This window comes from Bidens hawaiensis, unplaced genomic scaffold (genome assembly GCF_021521415.1).
Source record: "Bidens hawaiensis isolate Kalapana, Puna unplaced genomic scaffold, B.hawaiensis_p1.1 tig00009022_1, whole genome shotgun sequence".
Lineage (NCBI taxonomy): Eukaryota > Viridiplantae > Streptophyta > Magnoliopsida > Asterales > Asteraceae > Bidens > Bidens hawaiensis.
This window is the reverse complement of record NW_027491658.1, coordinates 554,588-575,083: the sequence shown is the minus strand read 5'-3', so window position 1 is coordinate 575,083 and position 20,496 is coordinate 554,588. Positions and strand designations below refer to the sequence as shown.

Here is a 20,496-nt window from a genome sequence, read left to right as displayed (position 1 = left end):
CCAGACTGCCTCCTCTAACCTTTATGTTCTTTACAACAACTCCGATATTCTTCCAAACTCCCGTGATTTTTTTATTAACCGGGACAAAATCCCAACTTCTAGAGGAGCGGTGAATCGCCTCAATAACTTTCCTCCAAAGACTTCCTTGTTCGGTTTTTAGTCTCTAGAACCATTTGGACAGCAAAGCTTGATTTACATATTTCAACCTTGAGATACCTAGGCCCCTTATTGATTGGAGAAGCAACTCTTTCCCACACGACCCAATGAATTTTCCTAACCTCTTCCGACCCTCCCCACAAAAACCTTTTAATCTTCCCTTCCAAGGTGTTGATCACGCTAATAGGAGCTTTAAAAATAGACAAATAGTATATAGGCAAGCTTTCTAGAACCGACTTAATTATGACGACCCTACCCCCAATCGAGAGAGAGGACACTTTCCACTTCGACAGTCTTGAATCAAAAACCTCAATAACCGGCGACCAACTGTTAACTCTATTCATATTAGCGCCCACTTTTAAACTAAGGTAAGTAAAAGGGATCAAGTTCGGGGAGCAGCCTAGGATATCAGCCATTCTACCCACTTCGTTACCATCCACCCCGCAACCATAAAGCTTAGATTTATTCAGGTTGATTTTTAACCCTGAACAAAGATGAAAACATCTAAGAATCCGAGAAAGAGTTCTAGCATTGTCATCGTCCCACTCGCCAATGATCAACGAATCATCCGCAAACAACAGATGGGATATCATCGGACCTCCGTTCGGGACCTGGAAACCCTTAAAAAGCCCTTCTGAACATGCTTTCCCAATCATCGAAGATAAGGCTTCCATAACAATCAAAAACAAGAAAGGCGAAAGAGGATCCCCTTGTCTCATACCTTTAGAGCATTTAAACTCAAACGTGGGGGACCCATTAACCAAAACCGAGGAACTGGCAACTGAAAGAATACCCTGAACCCAACTTCTCCATTTCACCGAAAACCCCATTTGGCTCAAAATGCTATCCACAAACTCCCAGTTAACGTTATCATAGGCCTTTTCAAAATCAATCTTAAATAAAAAGACCTTTTTTTATGAATTTTTGCCCATGACACAATCTCGTTTACCACTAAAGGCCCATCCAAAATAAGTCGATTCTTAAGAAAAGCCGACTGTGAGTCCGAAATAACCGAAGGAATTACCTTTTTGGACCTGTTCGCCACTACCTTGGATATAACTTTGCAAATGGCTCCCACCAAGTTAAAGGGTCTATAGTCGTCAAGCCCAACCGGGTTCACAGATTTGGGAATTAGAGTGATAAAAAAAGATCCGCAACCCCTGTTAATCTGCCCGGACTGAAAGAACGCTTGCAGGATGTTGAAAAAGTCATCTTCAAACAGTCCCCAGAATCTTCTAAAGAAAGAAAAATTAAAACCGTCCGGACCAGGAGCTTTATTCGGGCCGCACCCGAAAACCGCCTCCTTTAATTATTTTCTAGAGAAGGGAGAGTCCAACCAAGCTCCATCTCCCTCATGGATCCTTTTAATGTTGAAGCATGTTAATTTGGGACGTACCGGGAAAGATTCTTGAAAACGTCTTTTGAAAAACTGGAAGACTTCATTCTTTATTAGCTTCGGCTTACTAATCCATTTCCCATTAACCTCCACCCCTGGGATATAATTTCTAAGCTTTCTTATATTAATGCAACTATGGAAGAAAGCGGTGTTTTCATCTCCTTCCAAAGCCCATTTTATCCTTGACTTTTGCCTAATATCTTTCTTACGAATGTCTTCAATTTCCGGCAACCGTTTTTTCCCTTCGATCTTAACCCACCATTCTTCCTCATTAAGCTCTCTACTTTCCATAGCCTCTTCCAATTTGTGAATCTCCTCCAGGATTTTATCCGATTCGGCCCGTTCCTCTTCCTTTTTAATCTTCCACCAACTTCTAATTTCTTCTTTGATTAACTTGAGCTTTTTAGTCAAAACGATATCCGAGTCTCCAACCTCATTAAACTTATTATAGGCCTTAATAACAACATCTTCGAAATCAGGTCTATCAAGCCAAGAGTTAAAAAACCTGAACGGCCTCGGGCCAAAATTGGCGTTCCTACAAATCATGGTAATAGGACTATGATCTGAAAGCAAGCCGAGGTGGGACCGAACCTCCGCTTCTGGCCAGGAATTAATAAATTCTTGGCAAGCCAGAAACCGATCGATTTTGCTAAGCTTATCACCTCGTTTAAACGTAAACGAAAACCCTTTCATAATGTGTTCTCTTAGGCCTGCCTCAAAAATGAAATCATTGAAATCCCTAGCTTCCAGAGCATCAAACCGAGAGTTCCGTCTTTCGTTAGGCCATCTAACAGCATGGAAGTCTCCCATCAATAACCAGATTCCTGGATTTGATGCTATAAGAAGTAAGATCTTTTCCCATAACTCTCTTTTTTACCTTCTACCTTGGGGAGCATACACATTCAAGAAATTTTATAAAGAATTGTTGCCTTTAACAGTCCCTTGAATGAGAAGAAAATTAGGATCTTTAATAGTGTTCTGCATCTGAAAGCAACCACAATCCCAGACACTAATGAGCCCCCCAGATCTGCCCGAAGAACTAACCCAATCGACCCCAAAAGCCAAAGTGCCCCAGATCTTAGACCCTTGGAAGTCATCTAAGTCTTTCAGAAAAGTTTCTTGTAAAGCCATGAAAGAAATAGATTCTTCCTCCTTCATCTTTTTTAACCAATCCAATATACGATCCACCTCGACCGTCCCTAGTCCCCGGATATTAACTGAGAGAAAATTCATTGGAGCCCGGCTTCAATACCTTCTTCCAAAATTAGCTCTTCCACCTCTTTGTTGAAACCAAACAAATTCACTCCAATTCGATCTCCAACAGTAATAGTGGCTTCAACTTCATTACCATATCCAGTGACCATACCGTCACCATATTCTTTATCGTTCTCCCCTTCAGTGACCATTCCCCCCAAATCGGTGCCTTCTCTGATTGCCTCTCCACTCGGACCAGATGGGCTTTTAGTGTTCAGGTCTACAGGATCTTTACCCCTTTGCTGGTTCTCAATAATCAATTCACTAGAAGAGGCCGAATTGTTAGGCAAATCCAAGCCCAATAATTCGTTTAACCCAAAAGGGTCATCACTTCTGGGCCTTTTCCTAGCCCGTTTATTTTCAGCTGATAGGGACAAATTATGGGAATAAACTGGGTCCATTTTTTTTCTGCTTTTAATTTTCTTTTTCCTACCACCTTTTCTTTGAGTTGAGCTGTTAAAAGCATTAAAGTTGAAGTTTTCCAAGAACCCATTACCACTCTCATCATCATTACTAACCCTTTCCCCATGCATAATTTTTTATACTTCCCCATGCATAGAGCCCTCTTCGACTTCTCGGTCATCCCCTTCGATATTCGGCTGGCTCGAACCCTTGTCCGTAGCCGGAGACGTCCCCGAGTTCAAATCAGCACTTCCGGTCTCCGGTCTGCCCACTTTTCCAACACCTTCCGGCACCCAAGACCCTGATTCCTCAGTGATCCACACACTGAACTCATTATCCTTCCAACATATCTTAATCTCATCGCGTATTTCAACCCCGTCTTCCACCATAACCCCTAGCCATCCCACAGAAAGATCCCCATCATCCAATTGGGGGTCAACATGATGGACCACTGAACCCATCTTTTCTCCGATGGCATCATACACCTCCTTTAACGCCAAATGTAGTGGAACACCAATGATTTTCAACCACGCAATTCTTTCAAAAGGAGTCGTTTGACCATTCCATATTTCCATAGCGAAAACCATCTTCCCCAATTACCGGTTTTTAAAAAAGAAGATGCATTCACAGGATTGTAACATCCTAAAATTTTAATGATGAATAAAGGAAGTTATGTTTAGTGATTTCGCGTAATTAATTAATATCAGGTAAGGAGCGGGTCTTGGACTTGGATTAATTGAGAGGGGTTAAATGAGAATGGGATTTCAGGGATATAAATACCCCCAAAATCCCAAAATATCTTCATTTTTCACCAAACTCCCTAACACTCCAAAAGCACACACATACCACACTAACTTCGCCGCCGGACCGAAGGCAGATCCGGGCAGATCCGGCAGACCCGAGTGAGAGAGAGAGCGATTAGTGGTGATAAGCAAGTAAACGAGATCCAAACAAGCCCAAAAAGGTATGATTCTTGATCTTTAAAGTTTAAAGATCCAAGCTTTTTAGTGTATAAACGACCAAAAATGGTCGGGTAGCGTAGTGGGTGATATTGAACCATAGCAAGGGTGTTAAAATCGCTCGAAATGCCGATCAGAAACTAAAACAGCGGCTGCCTGGGCAACTTCGCCTTCATCTGGGCAACTTCGCCTTCAAAGTGACGAACTTCGCCTGCAAGCTAAGTTCGCCTGATGAACTTCGCCTGCAAGCTAAGTTCGCCTGATGGCAACTTCGCTGTAAAGTTAAGTTCGCCTAACTGGTAACTTCGCTTGAGGCCAAGTTCGCCTGATGACAACTTCACCTGAGGCCAAGTTCGCCTGATGACAACTTCGCCTGAGGCCAAGTTCGCCTGATGACAACTTCGCCTGAAGCCAAGTTCGCCTGATGGCAACTTCGCTGTAAAGCTAAGTTCGCCTAGCTGGTAACTTCGCCTAAAGCTAAGTTCGCCTAAGGTTAACTTCGCCTAAAGTCAAGTTCGATTAGAAAATAAATTAAAAAAAAATCTAATGAAAAATGTGTTAAGACAGTTAATGGAAATAAAATTTTTCCAAGCTGACCTGGCAGCTCGACCCCAGCCAGGGGCTCTGCCCCTTGGACCCTGCTAGGGGCTGCCGCCCCTAGACCCCGCTGCCAGGGGCGCTGCCCCCGGACCCCCGTTCGTTGTGGGTAGTAATTAAGACTAGAAAGATGTTATAAGTAATGATAGTTAAATTGATATGTATACTTGTTATACAGTCAGCCGTGCACAACTGAAGAAAGGGATTACGATCAACGGAGAACGTAACCGTGTTCAGGTGAGTTTCTAGCCCCATTTATGTGTTACGTTTTCGGGGCTGTGTGCATACTCAATATGTTTGTTAATACACTTATCCTAAGAGATAAGTGTATGCCTTACGTGGATAATGTGAAATGTATGAATGATTGCTTGATAGTACGTGAACGATCTTCGGATATTGCACGTACTGTCAGGTTGTAACGCTATGTATAAGGTAAGTATGTTATGTATGTTTATGTGTATGAACATGATAGAGATAATAGAAGAAAGAAATGATAATACTCGAGGTATGATGTATAATGTATGGTTACGAAAAGGGTACCGAGCCCTAATAATACTCGAGGTATGATGTATGGTTGTATGGTTACGAAAAGGGTACCGAGCCCTACTAATACTCGAGGTATGATGTATGGATGTATGGTAACGAAGAGGGAATCGAACCCTTCTAATATTCGAAAACAAGGGACCAGACCCTTATAATATCTGTGATGATAGGGACCAGACCCTTATAATATCTGTGATGTTAGGGAATCGAACCCTTCTAATATTCGAAAACTAGGGACCAGACCCTTATAATATCTGTGATGATAGGGACCAGACCCTTATAATATCTGTGATGTTAGGGAATCGAACCCTTCTAATATTCGAAAACTAGGGACCAGACCCTTATAATATCTGTGAGGTTATAGGGCGAAAGGCTCTTTAAAAAGTATGATTATGTATGTAAGGAAAGCATGAAGGTAAAAATGAACGTATGATTATGAATGTAAAGAAAGTATGAAAGTAAAAATGAAAGTAAAAGCACTTAGGTGTATATGAAAGAAAGTTAAGAGATGAAGTATGAAGCGTAAGAATGTATTGTATGATTATGTGATTAACTAGAACTCACTCAGCGTAGCTGACTTTTAGTATGCACGCAGGTGAGTAGGATGAGGCAGCTCGCTTGAGGAGACACATGGCACTGAACAAGAATCTGGCATCTGAAGACTTATGATGTTTTAATTTAATGCTTTAATGTTGAAAGACAAAGGATGTTTTGAGACAAGTTATGAATTATGTAAAGTTTTATGAAAGTTTTATATTCCGCGTAAATGTTTTAATTAACTCTGATATTTAGAACTGTGTTTATGAGTAAATCCAACACGAAAGTAGGGCTACCGGTAACGGGGCCTTACAAGGATCTTCAAAAGAAATAAGAATATAGAAACCACCAATGTATGATATATCCACACCGAAAACTTCATCTTCCTTTAACAGAAGATTGATTTTTTTGAGGGTTTCGAAGTTAAGAACCCTACCCACCATGGCTCTTCCAAACACTTCCTTGAAAGCAACTTTCTCTGGATCCACCTTTATTACTTTCTTCTCATCTGCTCTTCTTTCTTCCTTGTTATTGTTTAACAGTTTGTCTTTATACGAAATATTCCACACAACAGTTGGCTCACCAACGACCTTTTTCCCTGCTGATTTCTGAACTTTTTCAGCCCCCTCTCTAACCGGATTTGGCTTAGCCCGATAACAACTACCCTCGAAGTTCTCAACAGCAAACTTAGCAATGTTCACTTTCAGTTTGTTCTTCCCCATCGTAATCTTCCGTAGTATTCTTTGCAAGTCCATGCCATCATATACATTAGCAAATGAAACAAAACCAAACTGTTGGCCCGATAGATCCCTCTTTCTGGCAATATAAACTCCCTTCACCTCCCCATAATCCCCAAACACCTCTGCTATTTCTTGTTTACTACATACCTCCGGTAGGTTTGTAACAAAGAATTTGGTTATTTGATGCCTCCTGCGCTCTTCGTAATCGTTCCTTGCATGTCTTCCTTCTATGCTTTCCCCCTGCCTTTTGCCATTCCTCCAAGGGAGGTCTTCTTGCCATAGAGAGAGAATTTTTAGTTAGTTTGGCTAATCCTAGGCTATGAAAACAAGAATAGTGGTCATTTTAATTTGTTACATGCATATAGTATCCCCTACCTATTTATTAAAGTGCTTTTAATATTTTAGTATATTGTACTTCAGTACATGATGTATATATATCAGAGTCTGCCTTACATTGCATTCTAGATTCATAATAGAATCAAACAAATTGATTATTATTATTATTATTATTTATGTTTTATGCCATGGTAAAAACTTGTGTGGACTCTCTAGTCTTAACAACATACTTAAATCTTTAAGGCTTAAAAGTTTTTAACTAAGACCGTGCGTACTCATTTAACGTTGTGGCGTTTTCGCTCCAAAACGCGGGGGGGCACCCCCCCGGGGGGGCGTTTTGGCTTGGTGTTTTCGAGGGAGCGTTTCCTACAAAACGTGAGTTAGGCTTGAATTTTTATGGAAATTGTGTGTGAGGAGGGGAGAGATAGGGGAATATATGTAATTATTATAAGAGAGTTGTGGCTTTTTGCCTATCACACCACTTTTTGCAAAACTCTCCATTAATAACAGGGATGCCACCTGGCGTAAAACGCTTCAAGGATGTGGCGTTTTAACTACACATTATTTAAATATAAAGATCAATTACCTTTATGCATAGGGAAGGGAACTACTAGTGATATGGTCATATGGAAAAAGAGAGATCATTATGCTTCAACAAACCTGGCTGAGCCCATCAGTTCATGATGAAGGGCCTTAATCTCAGGCCCTATTAGAGTAGATCAGTTAGTTTAGTTAGCAATTACTTAGCATGAAATTATCACCTAGCATGAAATTATCAGTTGTATTGTTTTACATTTGGCTTTATACATGTGTCATGATTCATATTTCTATACACATTAGACATTATACATCACTATATTAATATAGTCAGCTCGATGTAACAAGAACATAGAAACTGATAATCACGTAACATGTTAATTTTTTTTTGAATTAAATAAAAAACTATAGTAATACTATGCTCAAATTAAAGAAAATAAAATGTTTTTTTTTGTGATTTAAAAAAAAAATGTTAACATATGAAATACTTATCATTATTTAAAAATCGTGGAGGGGTAGCTGGTTTAAAACCAAACTAAAAGAAATATATGGTTAAAGATGATGCGACAAACTGTAAATACTTTTTAAAATTAAAAGTTGAGTAAATTTTAGGAGACGTGTAACTTATTAATTACATGAATTGTAATTACTTAAACTTCATAGTACTATAGATATACTTCTTTTACTCTTTTTATAAATAGATATGATATATTGCTGAAGTTTATTCAGCAAATATTTTCCATCTTTTTTATTCTTCAGTCTTCACATCAAAATGCACATTTGAACAAGATGTTACATATTCACAACAGGTCTATAATCTGTATATCATTGGCTATTTTTCTTTTCGAAAATGGCTGTTTGAGGGCAAAGAACCCAAAGATAAACTGTATATGAGTTACTTGAATTTTTTTTCTATGATTGTTGAAGTATTCGGTTAAGTTCTTGTGCAGTTTTTGCTGTCAAACCGGCCCGCCTACATGGAAAAACATGTGTCACTTTAGCATCATTTTAATCTATTAAATACGAGGTGATTCCAAAGGATGATTACCATATAACATCAGGGAGAATTTTATGTACTTTTTGAAGCTGAATATGGCATTGATTGCAGCTTTGAAGTCTGTCATCAAGTTTTTAAATATCACACGCTAGTTAGTTAGTTGAAAATACAGTTTAACAAGAATAAACAGAAGCAACAGACCGTTTCTTGGCATGAAGATCAACTCCTACAGTCGGAGATGCGGAGATTGTTGAGTTGATTACGGGCCCAAAGACAGTCACAAGCTTTAATAACATTTGTAGTGACACGTTTATATGCCTGCACACATTTGCAGAAACGCGTTAATAGTTTAACACCATATGGTCAACAGGCATAATGAAACGGTTGTATGTATGCACCTCTCGGTTTGGCTATCGAGTAAACCCGACAGCAAAGGCAGCAAACAAGAGAAGAGATCTAATGTTATAGATTCTATGTTTTCCAGCATAACACTAATTACATCTGCTTGTACCTATAGATATAGACAACAAAATTATTTAAATATTTAACTGTTTGAAAACACAAGTTATCAAAAACATGCTAACAGTGTATTAAAATTCCATGAAGAATACATACAGCATGATCTGGCAGTTTCTGCAAGGCGTTAAAAGCGGCTCGTTGGTCATTTTGATCCCAAAAACGTCGTACCACCTAAAAGCAGTAACATCATAGCAAGGTTCAGTTGACTAATGGAGAATATACTGAATAGTTTAATCTTACCTGAAGCTTTGTGAGGCGAGATCGAAGTGTGCTTAAAGACGAATCATGATCTAGCATCAAAACTTCAGCCTGATCATCGTCATTTTCGTTCTTGAGCATCAGATCTCTCCCTGAGGTCTGTGGATTATCCTCCTGCCAGTTGTCAAAAAAGTAAATCTATTTAATACTATTATTGTTAGGGTGCGCATGAAAAAGAAATAAGCGACCGGTAACTGCAATAACAACATAACCAAACTGAAATTACCCAACCCACAAAACCAAAAAAAAAAACAATATTTTTTATTGAATTTATGGATTATAATTTTTATTTTTGAATGTTAAGTCATCATCATCATCATCATCGTACTCAGTATATCCCATCAATAGCAAAGCTATGGTAGGGTCTGAGGAGGGTAAGATGTAGACAGTCTTACCTCTACCCCATAGGGATAGAGAGGCTGCTTCCGGTGAGACCCCTAGCTCGATAGTAGTTTTGCATCAAGCCTTGGGCATAAGGCACATAGCACTCAATCATCGGGACACCGACTGATCGGTGCATGCACCCTTGTCTTTCGGCTATCAACGCCACCACATGATGCCTTATTAACCTTCCGCCACTTTTGACGTTATTCTCACGAGATTAGTAAAATAACGTCAAAATTAGTGCAATTTCACTTTTGCCCACCCTAGGGTTTACACATATATACATTATATGCGCGCACCGCAAGCAGCGCGTATTTTATAGAATAATTTATAAAATAATTAATGGTGTAACCCAAAAAGTATTAGGACCAAATGTGTAATATTAATTAACAAAGAAATTTAGGCCCAAATTTACTATTTTGACCCTTTTTTCCAAAAATATTTAGCCCAAATAGCAAAACCAAAAATCAAAACCGAACAGTTTTAAAAATCGAATTTCCTCTTTGTTTTAGTTTTGCATGTAATAGAAACTGAAAAAACTGAACCAAACCGAACAACCGAAAAAATCGATTTCAGTTATTGAATTCATCAATTATAGTTTTTATTTTTTAATGCTTAATATTTTATAGAAAACAATAAATGGCGTAGCCGAAAAAATTAATACCGAAATATCTAAAAATCAATTAATCATTAATCAACAAAAAAAATTAGGCTCGTATTTACTATTTTGGTCATGTCTTTGCCAAAAGTTCAAGCCCAAATGGCAAAACCGAAACCGAACAGTTTACAAAAGTGAATTTTCGGTTTGAGCCCAAAACCGACCAATGCACAACCTAATTATTGTGAAGCAACATATAACTTTCATCTGAAGTGATAGTGTGACAACATATATTAACACTGATCATGTTAAGTATAAATGAAAATGATTATGCAGTCAGCAACATGATCATACCTTCATTGGTTTTGATCTCCGTGTTACCAGCATTGAATATCTAGTTTTTTCAGGAACACGGCGGGAAGTTACAGATTTTTGACCCGGGGAGGCCTTAGCTTTCTGACGAACCGTATTTGGGGATTTCTTGGGGGTTTGTACTACCAAATCAGGTGTTTTTAAAGGTTTCTGGGATGTTTTTGTTTCAGTCATAGGTTGTTGCACAACATCAGGAACAGTTACCGGTATATTGATAGAATGTTGTTGTATAATGGTGGTAGGTACATTATTTGTGTTAGGTAATGTCTGAGAAGTTAAGTCAGGTTTATGACACTCATTAGTATCATCTAATTTGTCTCTTTTCTCAAATTTCTCAACCAGACTGTGGGTCCTTCCATTCGCAACCGCAACTGCAAACATAAGTGGACAAATGAAGAAGAAACACTGTTAAGTTATAACCGACTTATTCTTCCTCTACTACAACACACATAATGTTTAAATAACTACCTCCGTTAACATATTTAACAGATTTGAACTCTTTGTTTGATTCAACAGACACACCTTTAGAAATCACAGGAGTCACACCTGCAGCTTTATGTATACAGTGAATTGCAATAATATAAGATAATTAATAACCAAAGAAAAGGTGAGTTAAATATTAACTTACTATCTACATATATATTCTTGATATCCTTTGTGTCATCATCTAGAGATTTCGGATGCGCCTTGTAAGGTTCAATTTGCTTCACAAACACAAGAAAGTAGATAAGCTATAGTGTATTTTATTTAATTTTAAGACGTTGCATTTGAAATTTGATTCCACAAAATTTAATATGCTTACTGAAACATCTGCAGCCCAAATTCCTACAGAATTCTGATAATATGAGCACCCTAAAAGCTTCCCACCATTAATACACATGTCACCCAAAGTTGACCATTCTAAGTCAACTGCATCATGGCAAACTACAGGCTCCCATGAAAACACCTTTAAACTGCTGTCTAATCCACGAAAGAGTGTTCTACCATCTGGATGAAATGTAATTGACCGTACGCCTGTCGCCTCGGGCCGAGTTGACCCGATCAACTCAAAGGTTTCCAAATCCCAAAACTTTACAGTTTTGTCTGATGAACCTGGAATCAGTAAGCATGTAATGATGAAAAACACATAACTTTTGTTTACTGTTGATACAATAACACAAATAACAAACCTGTTGCTAAAAGAAACTCGAGAGGATGGATATCCATTGATCTAATGTGACCTTTATGGATTTTGAATTCGTGCAAAAGCTTTCCAGCAGTTATGTCCCATATCTATGTACAAGATATACCAACAGAAAGTTAAATTGATATTTTTGAGATAATTGATAAATCAACATTACCTTTACAATATTATCAAGTCCACCGGACACCACCCAACAACCATCAGGGGTGAATCTGATCGTACTAATTGCTCGTTTATGACTCTTGTATGTATGAATGCATGTCTTTTTTCTAATGTCCCATAACTTCAAATTAGTGTCCATGGAACCGGACGCAAGAAACTCACCAAAAGGATGGAATTCCACTGCGGTGCAATAGGACCGGTGTCCATTAAGTGTTCGAACCACTGAACTTAACCAAAACAATCACATATTAAGCACAAACACTTCAAACTCAAATGCTAAAAGGTGGACAAATTTACCCTTTGTCTCTTCAAGATTCCAGAGCTTGACCACACCAGAAGAAGCTCCAGCAGCCATTAGAACTTCAGTCGAATCAAAAGCTACAGATTCTATCGGGCTCGTGTGGCCACTTAGGCTCTGCACCATATAACAAAGGCACCAAACGTAAGGGAAAACACTAAAAACATTACAATTTAGATGCATTTTAGATTGATTATGTATATGATTGACAAGTGCCTATCATATATTTTCCATTTTCTAATTACCGAACCCTTTACGCCTCGAGGGTGTCTTGCGGTTTTTACCACTATGATAAAATTTTATGTGGATTAAAGTACCAAAACACTCATGCCAAAGGTTTAGTGATCCATAGAGAACCAGGTGTTAACTGATGCCATGCTGGCTGCTGCCAAAGTTTTCAATAATATATCCACTTGGAATATTACATAATCTTGAAGCAGTATAACTAAAAATATCTCACATAAGAAGTCTGTTAGGATCTGCACACACACAAATGAAAAAAGCAATAAACGAACACGAGGATTTAATGTGGGTCGGTCTAAACCGCCCTACGTCCACGGATGGCAACTAGTTATTCTTCATCAAGTGATAGGAATGACTGCATAACAATGGTGTATATAGGTACTAGACTCGGTTTGTTTCTTAGTAAACAAGAAATCTCAAACGAGCTGCCCTTATGGCTGGCCACTCCACACCCGTCTCCTCTTTTTGACTTCAACTAAAAAACTCGGGCCTAAACAAAGGCCCACGAACCCAATAAATTCCACTCCAAAATCACCAAATTTGATTGGCCGAATAATACTACGCATATTGCAATTTATAGGACAAATATTTAGGGCTTTTACTCCAAAATATATATATAAACAATTTGAAATCAAACTAAAAGTTGAATTGACATCAAATGCAGTGTTGATTAAAAATCTTTAGAAAGTATGGGAATTGGTTGGTCAAATGGACATTTTGTCGACTGCGGTGTTGAATTATAAATGTGATGATTCATAATAAAATATTTGTTATATATATATATATATATATATATATATATTTTCAATGAAGCAACAGTTAAGACAATTTGGAATGTACTACTGACCGTTATGGGCGTTGGTTTCCCGATTGACAATTTGATCATCACCTCCTGTTACAAAATGCCTACGTGTCTTCTTCTTTCCGATTTTGATGCAATTCACATTAGCAGAATGTGCCACAAACTCTTCTATATTTCAGTCAAGAAATACTAATAATAATAATAACAAACACAAGATAGAACAACAAATTGTCAATTTATATCCGCCATTGAACCGGAAGAACTTGACGTATCAACTTATGAGTTAAGCAAAATATAATAAATGTATGTATGTATGTATGTATATACAAATGTAGATGATTGAAATGAAGTGGTGCGAATCAGAGAGAGGATTCTGCAAAACACAATTTTATTTTTGTAGAGAGAGAAACTTGTTGGGGTTTGATTGAAACGGTTTTTATATATACTTCTAATCATTGAATTTACAAATCATCATTTGCAACGTTAACTAACTTACTTTAAACTAATACTAATAATATCTCACCTACTATTGCAATCCTGTTTATTTATAGATAGTGTTGATATGTAGCATCCGAAAATTTATGAAGTCAATCAATATGATTAAACACTTCTAAATGCTGAAAATCGGTAATAACCATGTCAGATTAATGAGTTGACACCTTAAAACTATTGATCCGAAACACGAATCGTATATGTATCATGTCTAATAGATCAACTCAAGCAAAAATGCTTAAAATCATGTAACCTAATCATTACTTATCTAATATGTTTTTCAAAGCAAGTGAACATTAAATGGCAAATCAAAATGAATTGCCCGGACTGTGTCTTCAAATGGTTGTAATAAACTTTTTAACAATATAAATGGGTGACAGGTTTTACATATAAATTACTTTTGTAATTCACTTTTAGCTTGGTTGACTTGTTGAATTTAGTAGAACATAAATAGAGCATGAAATACGACTTATTAAACAAGAGTACAAGACATACTAAACAAACCAAATTTGATTGTATTTCTTTTATCTATCATTGAAAAAATAATAATATATAAACAACTCAAATACTCAAATAGTCTTGTAAATTATAAACCTCTACAAATTTGCTTTATTTGTATGAAAGTAAGATGTTTTACATATATTTTATAAAGATAGCTTTGTAATAAACTTTGACATGTTAATAAATATAGACGTGGGAAGGACTACAAATATATAATGTCAATTACTTGTTGCATAAATTTATGCGATGAGCATGTCGATATATATATATTCTGTTTAATTTTGTATGGATTTTGAACTATTTGGATATCAAAGCCAGTATTATCAAGTTTTCTTTTTTTTTCTTTCCGTGATCTGGATATCAAAGCTAGTATTATCAAGTTTTCTTTTTTTTTTCTTTCCGTGATCAAATAAACTAGTAAAAATCTTTCAAATAGAAACTAGAAGACAAAGATGGCACATATGTATGTTTACATTACAAACATATTAATGCCCAAACCTGCCAAAAGGGTCAAAAAGTCTATATCTTACTTTTAGACTATGGTCAATAATAAAAAAAAGACCATTTTTCTTAAAGTGATTTTTATAATAATTTAGATCATAACCCATTTTCGGAGGAGCATATTGTTAGCTGGTGGTGGCATGTCATGGTCCTTTTAGTGATCGTTGATAAATCACCATCCAAATAAAACTACCCTAAGAAAAATAAGAAGCGTCACTAATATGAGTATTGAATATTTGAATATAACAAAAATTCTTTACATTTTTTTTAATAATTAACTAATAATATTCATAGTTTATAGGGCAGACGGATATGTGCATTAATGTATACGTTGTGGTTGGCCATATACGTTACTTATTTAAAAAAGGATCATGTCATCATGAGGAGCACACCGTCCATCTATTTTATTTTTGGATTTGATCATACCAACTAACAAACCATCTTATATTTATTCGTTTTAAGTTTTAACCATATCACGGAATCTCACTTAAACTGATCCCCCGTTGCCCTTGTGAAGGTTATGATCATGTATCATTTGATAGCAACATTAATCATTGGTGTATCTTATTTAAATATGTTTGATGATGACCATATTGGATGAGATGTCAATTTTTAAACTTTGTTTATTGTCATACTAAGTCAACTGAACCAAATTCAAAGAAACTCTTCAAATGTCGTCAATTGTTGTTTTGAGAATTAAAAGTGTAATTATAAGTTCTTGTGGCCAAAATCTCTTAAATAAGACTTGAGAAATGAAGTTGGTTAAATAAAATTTTTTAAGGTCCAATTTTATAAAAAGGGAAAAAAGTACAACTTGCAAGAAACCCGATAGCAAACGGTACAACTAACAAACAAAAAAGAGAGAAAACAAAACCAATTACAAAGGAAAACTTAACACACATACAATAACAATAAAAGCCACGTATCCTACAAGAGAGAAACTACTCAAAATTTGAGTTTTGGGAGAGAAAGAAGCTAAATGAAGCAGGAAATCTAAACTCAAAGGGATGTGTATTACTAGATATCCGAACGTACCTAAATATTTGACTTGAAAATAAAATATTTAGCTACACTTCTGAGAAATTATAAATATAATATTTTTCAGTTTGTAACAGCTTTAACATACTATCGTTATAATTTTCTTTTAAAGATTGTATAACACATTTATGTATTCGATTTTGATGCGGTAACAAGGTTCGGGTAATCGGATGGGTAACTCCCAGTTGCCCGCATAGAATAATTCTAATTTCGGGTTTTCTCATTGGTTCAAATTCCTTTGTCATCCGCACTTAGTAACAAGTTTTAATCTCTTTAGAGTTTTTGTTGACAAATTCAACCAAAACAAGTCGATCTAGAAAATGGTGTTTCTTTTATTGTTGTTTTCTTCAAAAGTTTTAGATGGTCCCTATAAGATATTCCTTTTACATGTTTTCCACTTTCAACTAAACAACTAAAAAACATACCATACGAATCTTGACAATACAAAGAACTTTTATTCTGTTTATGAGTGCTTCCTAGAGTAGGGTTACAATACCCAAGAAGAGGAAGTGTTAAGACTTATGGCTGTAGATAGGATCAAAGCTTTATCTATTTGTTTTATTATCATTCTTTAAAAGTGAGAGTGGTTCTATTTAGAGGTGTACAAATCGGGTTTTTCAAATACCGGGATCGGGTATGAAACCGGGTATTGGAAATCGGGTATTAGTAAAAACCGGGTCGGGTCCGTGTCCTGGTATTGCCTTTAAAAACCATACCCTATGCATCGGGTTCGGGTCATGTATAGAACCGGGTATTTTAAAACCGGGTATTTGAATACCCTATATTCGGGTATTGAAAACCCTATTTGTGGGTTTTTGGGGCTTTTTTCCGGATATTTTTCGGGTATAGATTGGATTTTTTAAAAGGTTTCACTTTCTAGGGGTATTTTCGGGTATTTTAAGGTATTTTTCGGGTATACATCGGGTATTTGAAATACCCGGTTTCGGGTTTTGGAAATAACCTGTTCCGGGTATGGAACGGGTTCGGGTTTTCGGGTATTACCGGGTACAAATCGGTCTGGTTCGGGTTTTAGTATCGAAATGCATACCCTATCCTACCCTACGGGTAGGGTCGGGTACGAGTTCGGGTATTAAAGAAACCGGTTCGGGTATTAAAAAAACCGGTTCCTGATTTTTATTTCGGGTCCGGTTTCGGGTTTAGGTTTTTTGTGCACCTCTAGTCCTATTCCTAGATGATGAACTGTATGCCCCTAAGAAATATCCCAAACAGGGTTTTCAGGCCCACTCTCTTGTTGGATTCTCTTTGTCTGGGCCTTTTGGGCCTTTTTGGTGTAGATAAATTGTTACATTTAAAATACAACTAGTCATAGACTCATAGTGGTTTGCTTTGTAAGCGAAAATGAGACTGGGCCCTAAGCATCCGCTCCTTTTTAAAGAGTTCAGTCCAATCCACTAAAATATTTTAACCCAGGAGAAGATCTTTGTTGCCGGTTCAACGTACACCTCTATTAACAAGCTTCAAGAATCGAGTCTTATGGTTTATTAGGAAAATTACCTTTAACATAATGATAAAAATAGTTAATAATCTCAGTCAAAGGTGTAAACACGTAGAGTCGCTCGTAAGCTACTCGATGTTGCGCTAAAAGCTCAAATTGAGTTGAGCTTAATGAGCTTAAGCTTAAACTGGAGCTCGTTTAATAAACAAGTCTAGGTTTCATATAGGGAGTTGTATAGAGAAGCCTATTTTTTATATTTAAATAATAATTTCTATTTAATACAGAAGTTATGTATTATAAAATAAATACTATGATATATAACTAGATAAGTTAAACAAATCTAACTATCTATATAATTGCCTACCATAAAATCCTAAATGTCGCTCTTAGGTTGTTCCCCCCATTCTCTAGGGCCACCAGATTACTTGATTTATAAATGGAGTTTTCTCATGCATTTGACCCAAATTCGCGGGTATGGGTCTTACCAAACTCGAATAGTCTTTAAATGGGTTATAACATCTCATTTATTTGTAAAACTATTTCATAATCAAACAATAATTTTCACAGGTCATGGGTCTCACCAAACCCTGATAACCTTATAACATCTCATTTATTTGTGAAATAACCCTTTAATTATCAAAGAATAATTTTCACAGGTTATGTGTTTATGTGTCTTACCAAACTCTAATAGCCCTCAAATGGGTTTATAAGATCTCATTTATTGATTAACACTTTCATTATCAAACCCTAATTTAATTTATCTGCTTTACATGTTCTTCGTTGCTGGTCTATCATTTCCATCGTCTATTAACTTCCAATACTACCCACCATCGTCAACTATATCAACGCCTCTTTTTTCATTAGAAAAATATTTGTGTTCATGTTTGTACATTTAAAAAATCAACATGCTCGTGTTCGTGTTTGTTCGTTAAAAAATTTAAAAAACGTAAACATCTCAACTAATAAAACCCAATATAATTCAATATAAATAAAATCTAAATAAGTAGAATCTAATTCATTTTAATAAGCTTTTTGCTTAATAACGAAATTCGAAGACAAGAGCAAAAAATGAAGAAAAACAAATCTCATCTATATCATTTCAAATCCTTCATGTAGAAATATTAAAAACTACATTATATACTCACTCAGATAGATACTTATATCTATATAATAATAATTCTCAAATTATAATAAGTAAGATATCCTTATATATAATAAGATATATTAAAAAATATAATAAAAAACTAATATATATGTATTAAATTAGAATAAAATTACGCTAAAAAATAAAATAATCATTATAAAATATCAAAACGATTAAAAACAAAACTTTAAATAAACTCTCGTAACACGGGAGGATAAAACTAGTATATTATATTCTCTTACCAAAGATTAGTATAACTAGATAAAAAAAATATATCATATGAAATAAATACATACAGTAAACAAGTTGAGGTTGAAACATGCTCAACCTTGAAAACTTTCTCACAAACAAAGCTCAATGGCTTGGATATAAAACAAACAGTTTAAACTCAAGCTTTGTTAAAATAAAGATGGGACTTGCCTTGTTTATACCTTTAATCTTAGTTAATTAACTTCTACTGATATGGGCACGATGCGGGTCTTTTTTAGGTTACCATAAACCCAAAGATTATCGGGTGCAACAACGCGCCCCAACCGACGAATCAGGAATGGTTCAAACATGGAAATTCCATCCAATATTGCTTAAAACACATCGGTAAATAGGGTCAGGTTAAACGTACCCCCCTGGTTGCTTGTCATACCCCCCCCCCTCTCTAGAAAAACCAACTTTCATATTACCCATTGAAATCATATAATTATCAAATTAGAACAAAAATAAGGATTTCATATTTTTTTAACAAGTTGCGTTTTTTTTTATGATTTGAGTTTCGGGTTTAGTGTTTAGGGTTCGGGTTTAGGTTTTAGGGTTTAGGGTTCGGGTTTCGGGTAGAGGGTTTAGAGTTTAGGATTTCGGATTTAGGGTTTAGGGTTTTAAGTTTTCGAGTTTCGGGTTTATTTTGTAAAAGATAAAGAGGTAAAATAAGGATATTATAAATATATATACTAATAAAATTAAAAAAATATATATTATAAATATTTACAATATTAATACTAAAAAAATAAATTAATAGTAATACTTGATAGCTTTTAATTTGATATATGTAGTGAAGATTATTAAGTGAAAAAAATATTGTAGAGACTAATATGTATATAAATAATGTTAAGAGGTAATAGTAATTTATCGAATAAATTAAGGAGGGTGTATATTTAATAAAAATGGTGTAAAGGGGGGGTACGTTTAGCAGCACCCGTTAAATATTGTTAACATTTAACTAAATTCAAAATGTCTAAAGTTTCCTAAATAGAAGCTTTAGTTGCCATTTCAAACAAAAATTTACATCTAACCTTAAACATTGCTGAAGTATCACATAAGCTCCAAGTATGGATGACGACAAAAAATCCAAAGTAGAAGGCATATGGTACGGGTGTTTAGGGAGGACAAGGTATGGGAATACTGATTAGTTAAAAAAATTCTTGCATGTATGAGATTAATATGATATTAAGTGATGCCGAATCAGGTTACTCGACACTATCAACCCAATTCAACAACTAAACTTTAGGGCATATGTAGTGGGGGTGTTTCCCACCCCCGGTGTGTTTAAAACGCCCAACAAAACTGCTTATGTGGGCATTTCCATTGAAAAAACACATGTGTTTGTGTGGCAACGACGTAGGAGGGGCACATGCGTGGACCCAATTTGCTTACTAATCAATAATAAACGAGAAAATTCTCAAAATAGGTATTTATGATTATGTTTTTCAGGTTTTAGGTGCCATTTTCAACATATTCCCATAATAGGTATTATAAATTAGTCGTGACGAATAGTTTATGATTATTCACGAGTAGTTTGTATAACCAATTAAAACTTGTCACGTGTCTATAAACTAACCGTAACGACCTGTTTTACTAATAATCTACTCGTAAAGATTAAATAAGTTTAAACCCTCGTAATCAGCACCACACGAGTAAATAAGATATTCTTTAGTCGCGACGAGCAGATTATAAAACCTTAAGAGTCGCGAGTATTTTATCAAACTAACCACGACGATGAGTTTGATTACCAAATGCATCTAACTGGTTTGTTTTACAAAACACTAACCGGAATGGTTAGTTTGTTTGGTCAATTAGTCTTTACGAGTAGATACAGCTCAA

At 35.9% G+C, this 20,496-nt stretch overlaps 1 protein-coding gene across 1 annotated transcript; it reads right to left on the bottom strand.

Annotated features, from left to right (window-relative positions):
* Window positions 1–8,363: 8,363 nt before the first annotated feature.
* On the bottom strand, window positions 8,364–12,354 carry LOC143530743 (katanin p80 WD40 repeat-containing subunit B1 homolog KTN80.1-like). Its single transcript, XM_077026197.1, has 13 exons — window positions 12,228–12,354; window positions 11,926–12,152; window positions 11,755–11,857; window positions 11,388–11,677; window positions 11,214–11,289; window positions 11,054–11,137; window positions 10,568–10,956; window positions 9,214–9,345; window positions 9,070–9,144; window positions 8,853–8,965; window positions 8,656–8,772; window positions 8,506–8,574; window positions 8,364–8,430 (listed from the first exon to the last, which is right to left on the bottom strand). Exons 1-13 carry the CDS (start codon window positions 12,352–12,354, stop codon window positions 8,370–8,372), a joined length of 1,863 nt encoding a protein of 620 aa, XP_076882312.1. The 3' UTR covers window positions 8,364–8,369.
* Window positions 12,355–20,496: the final 8,142 nt, after the last annotated feature.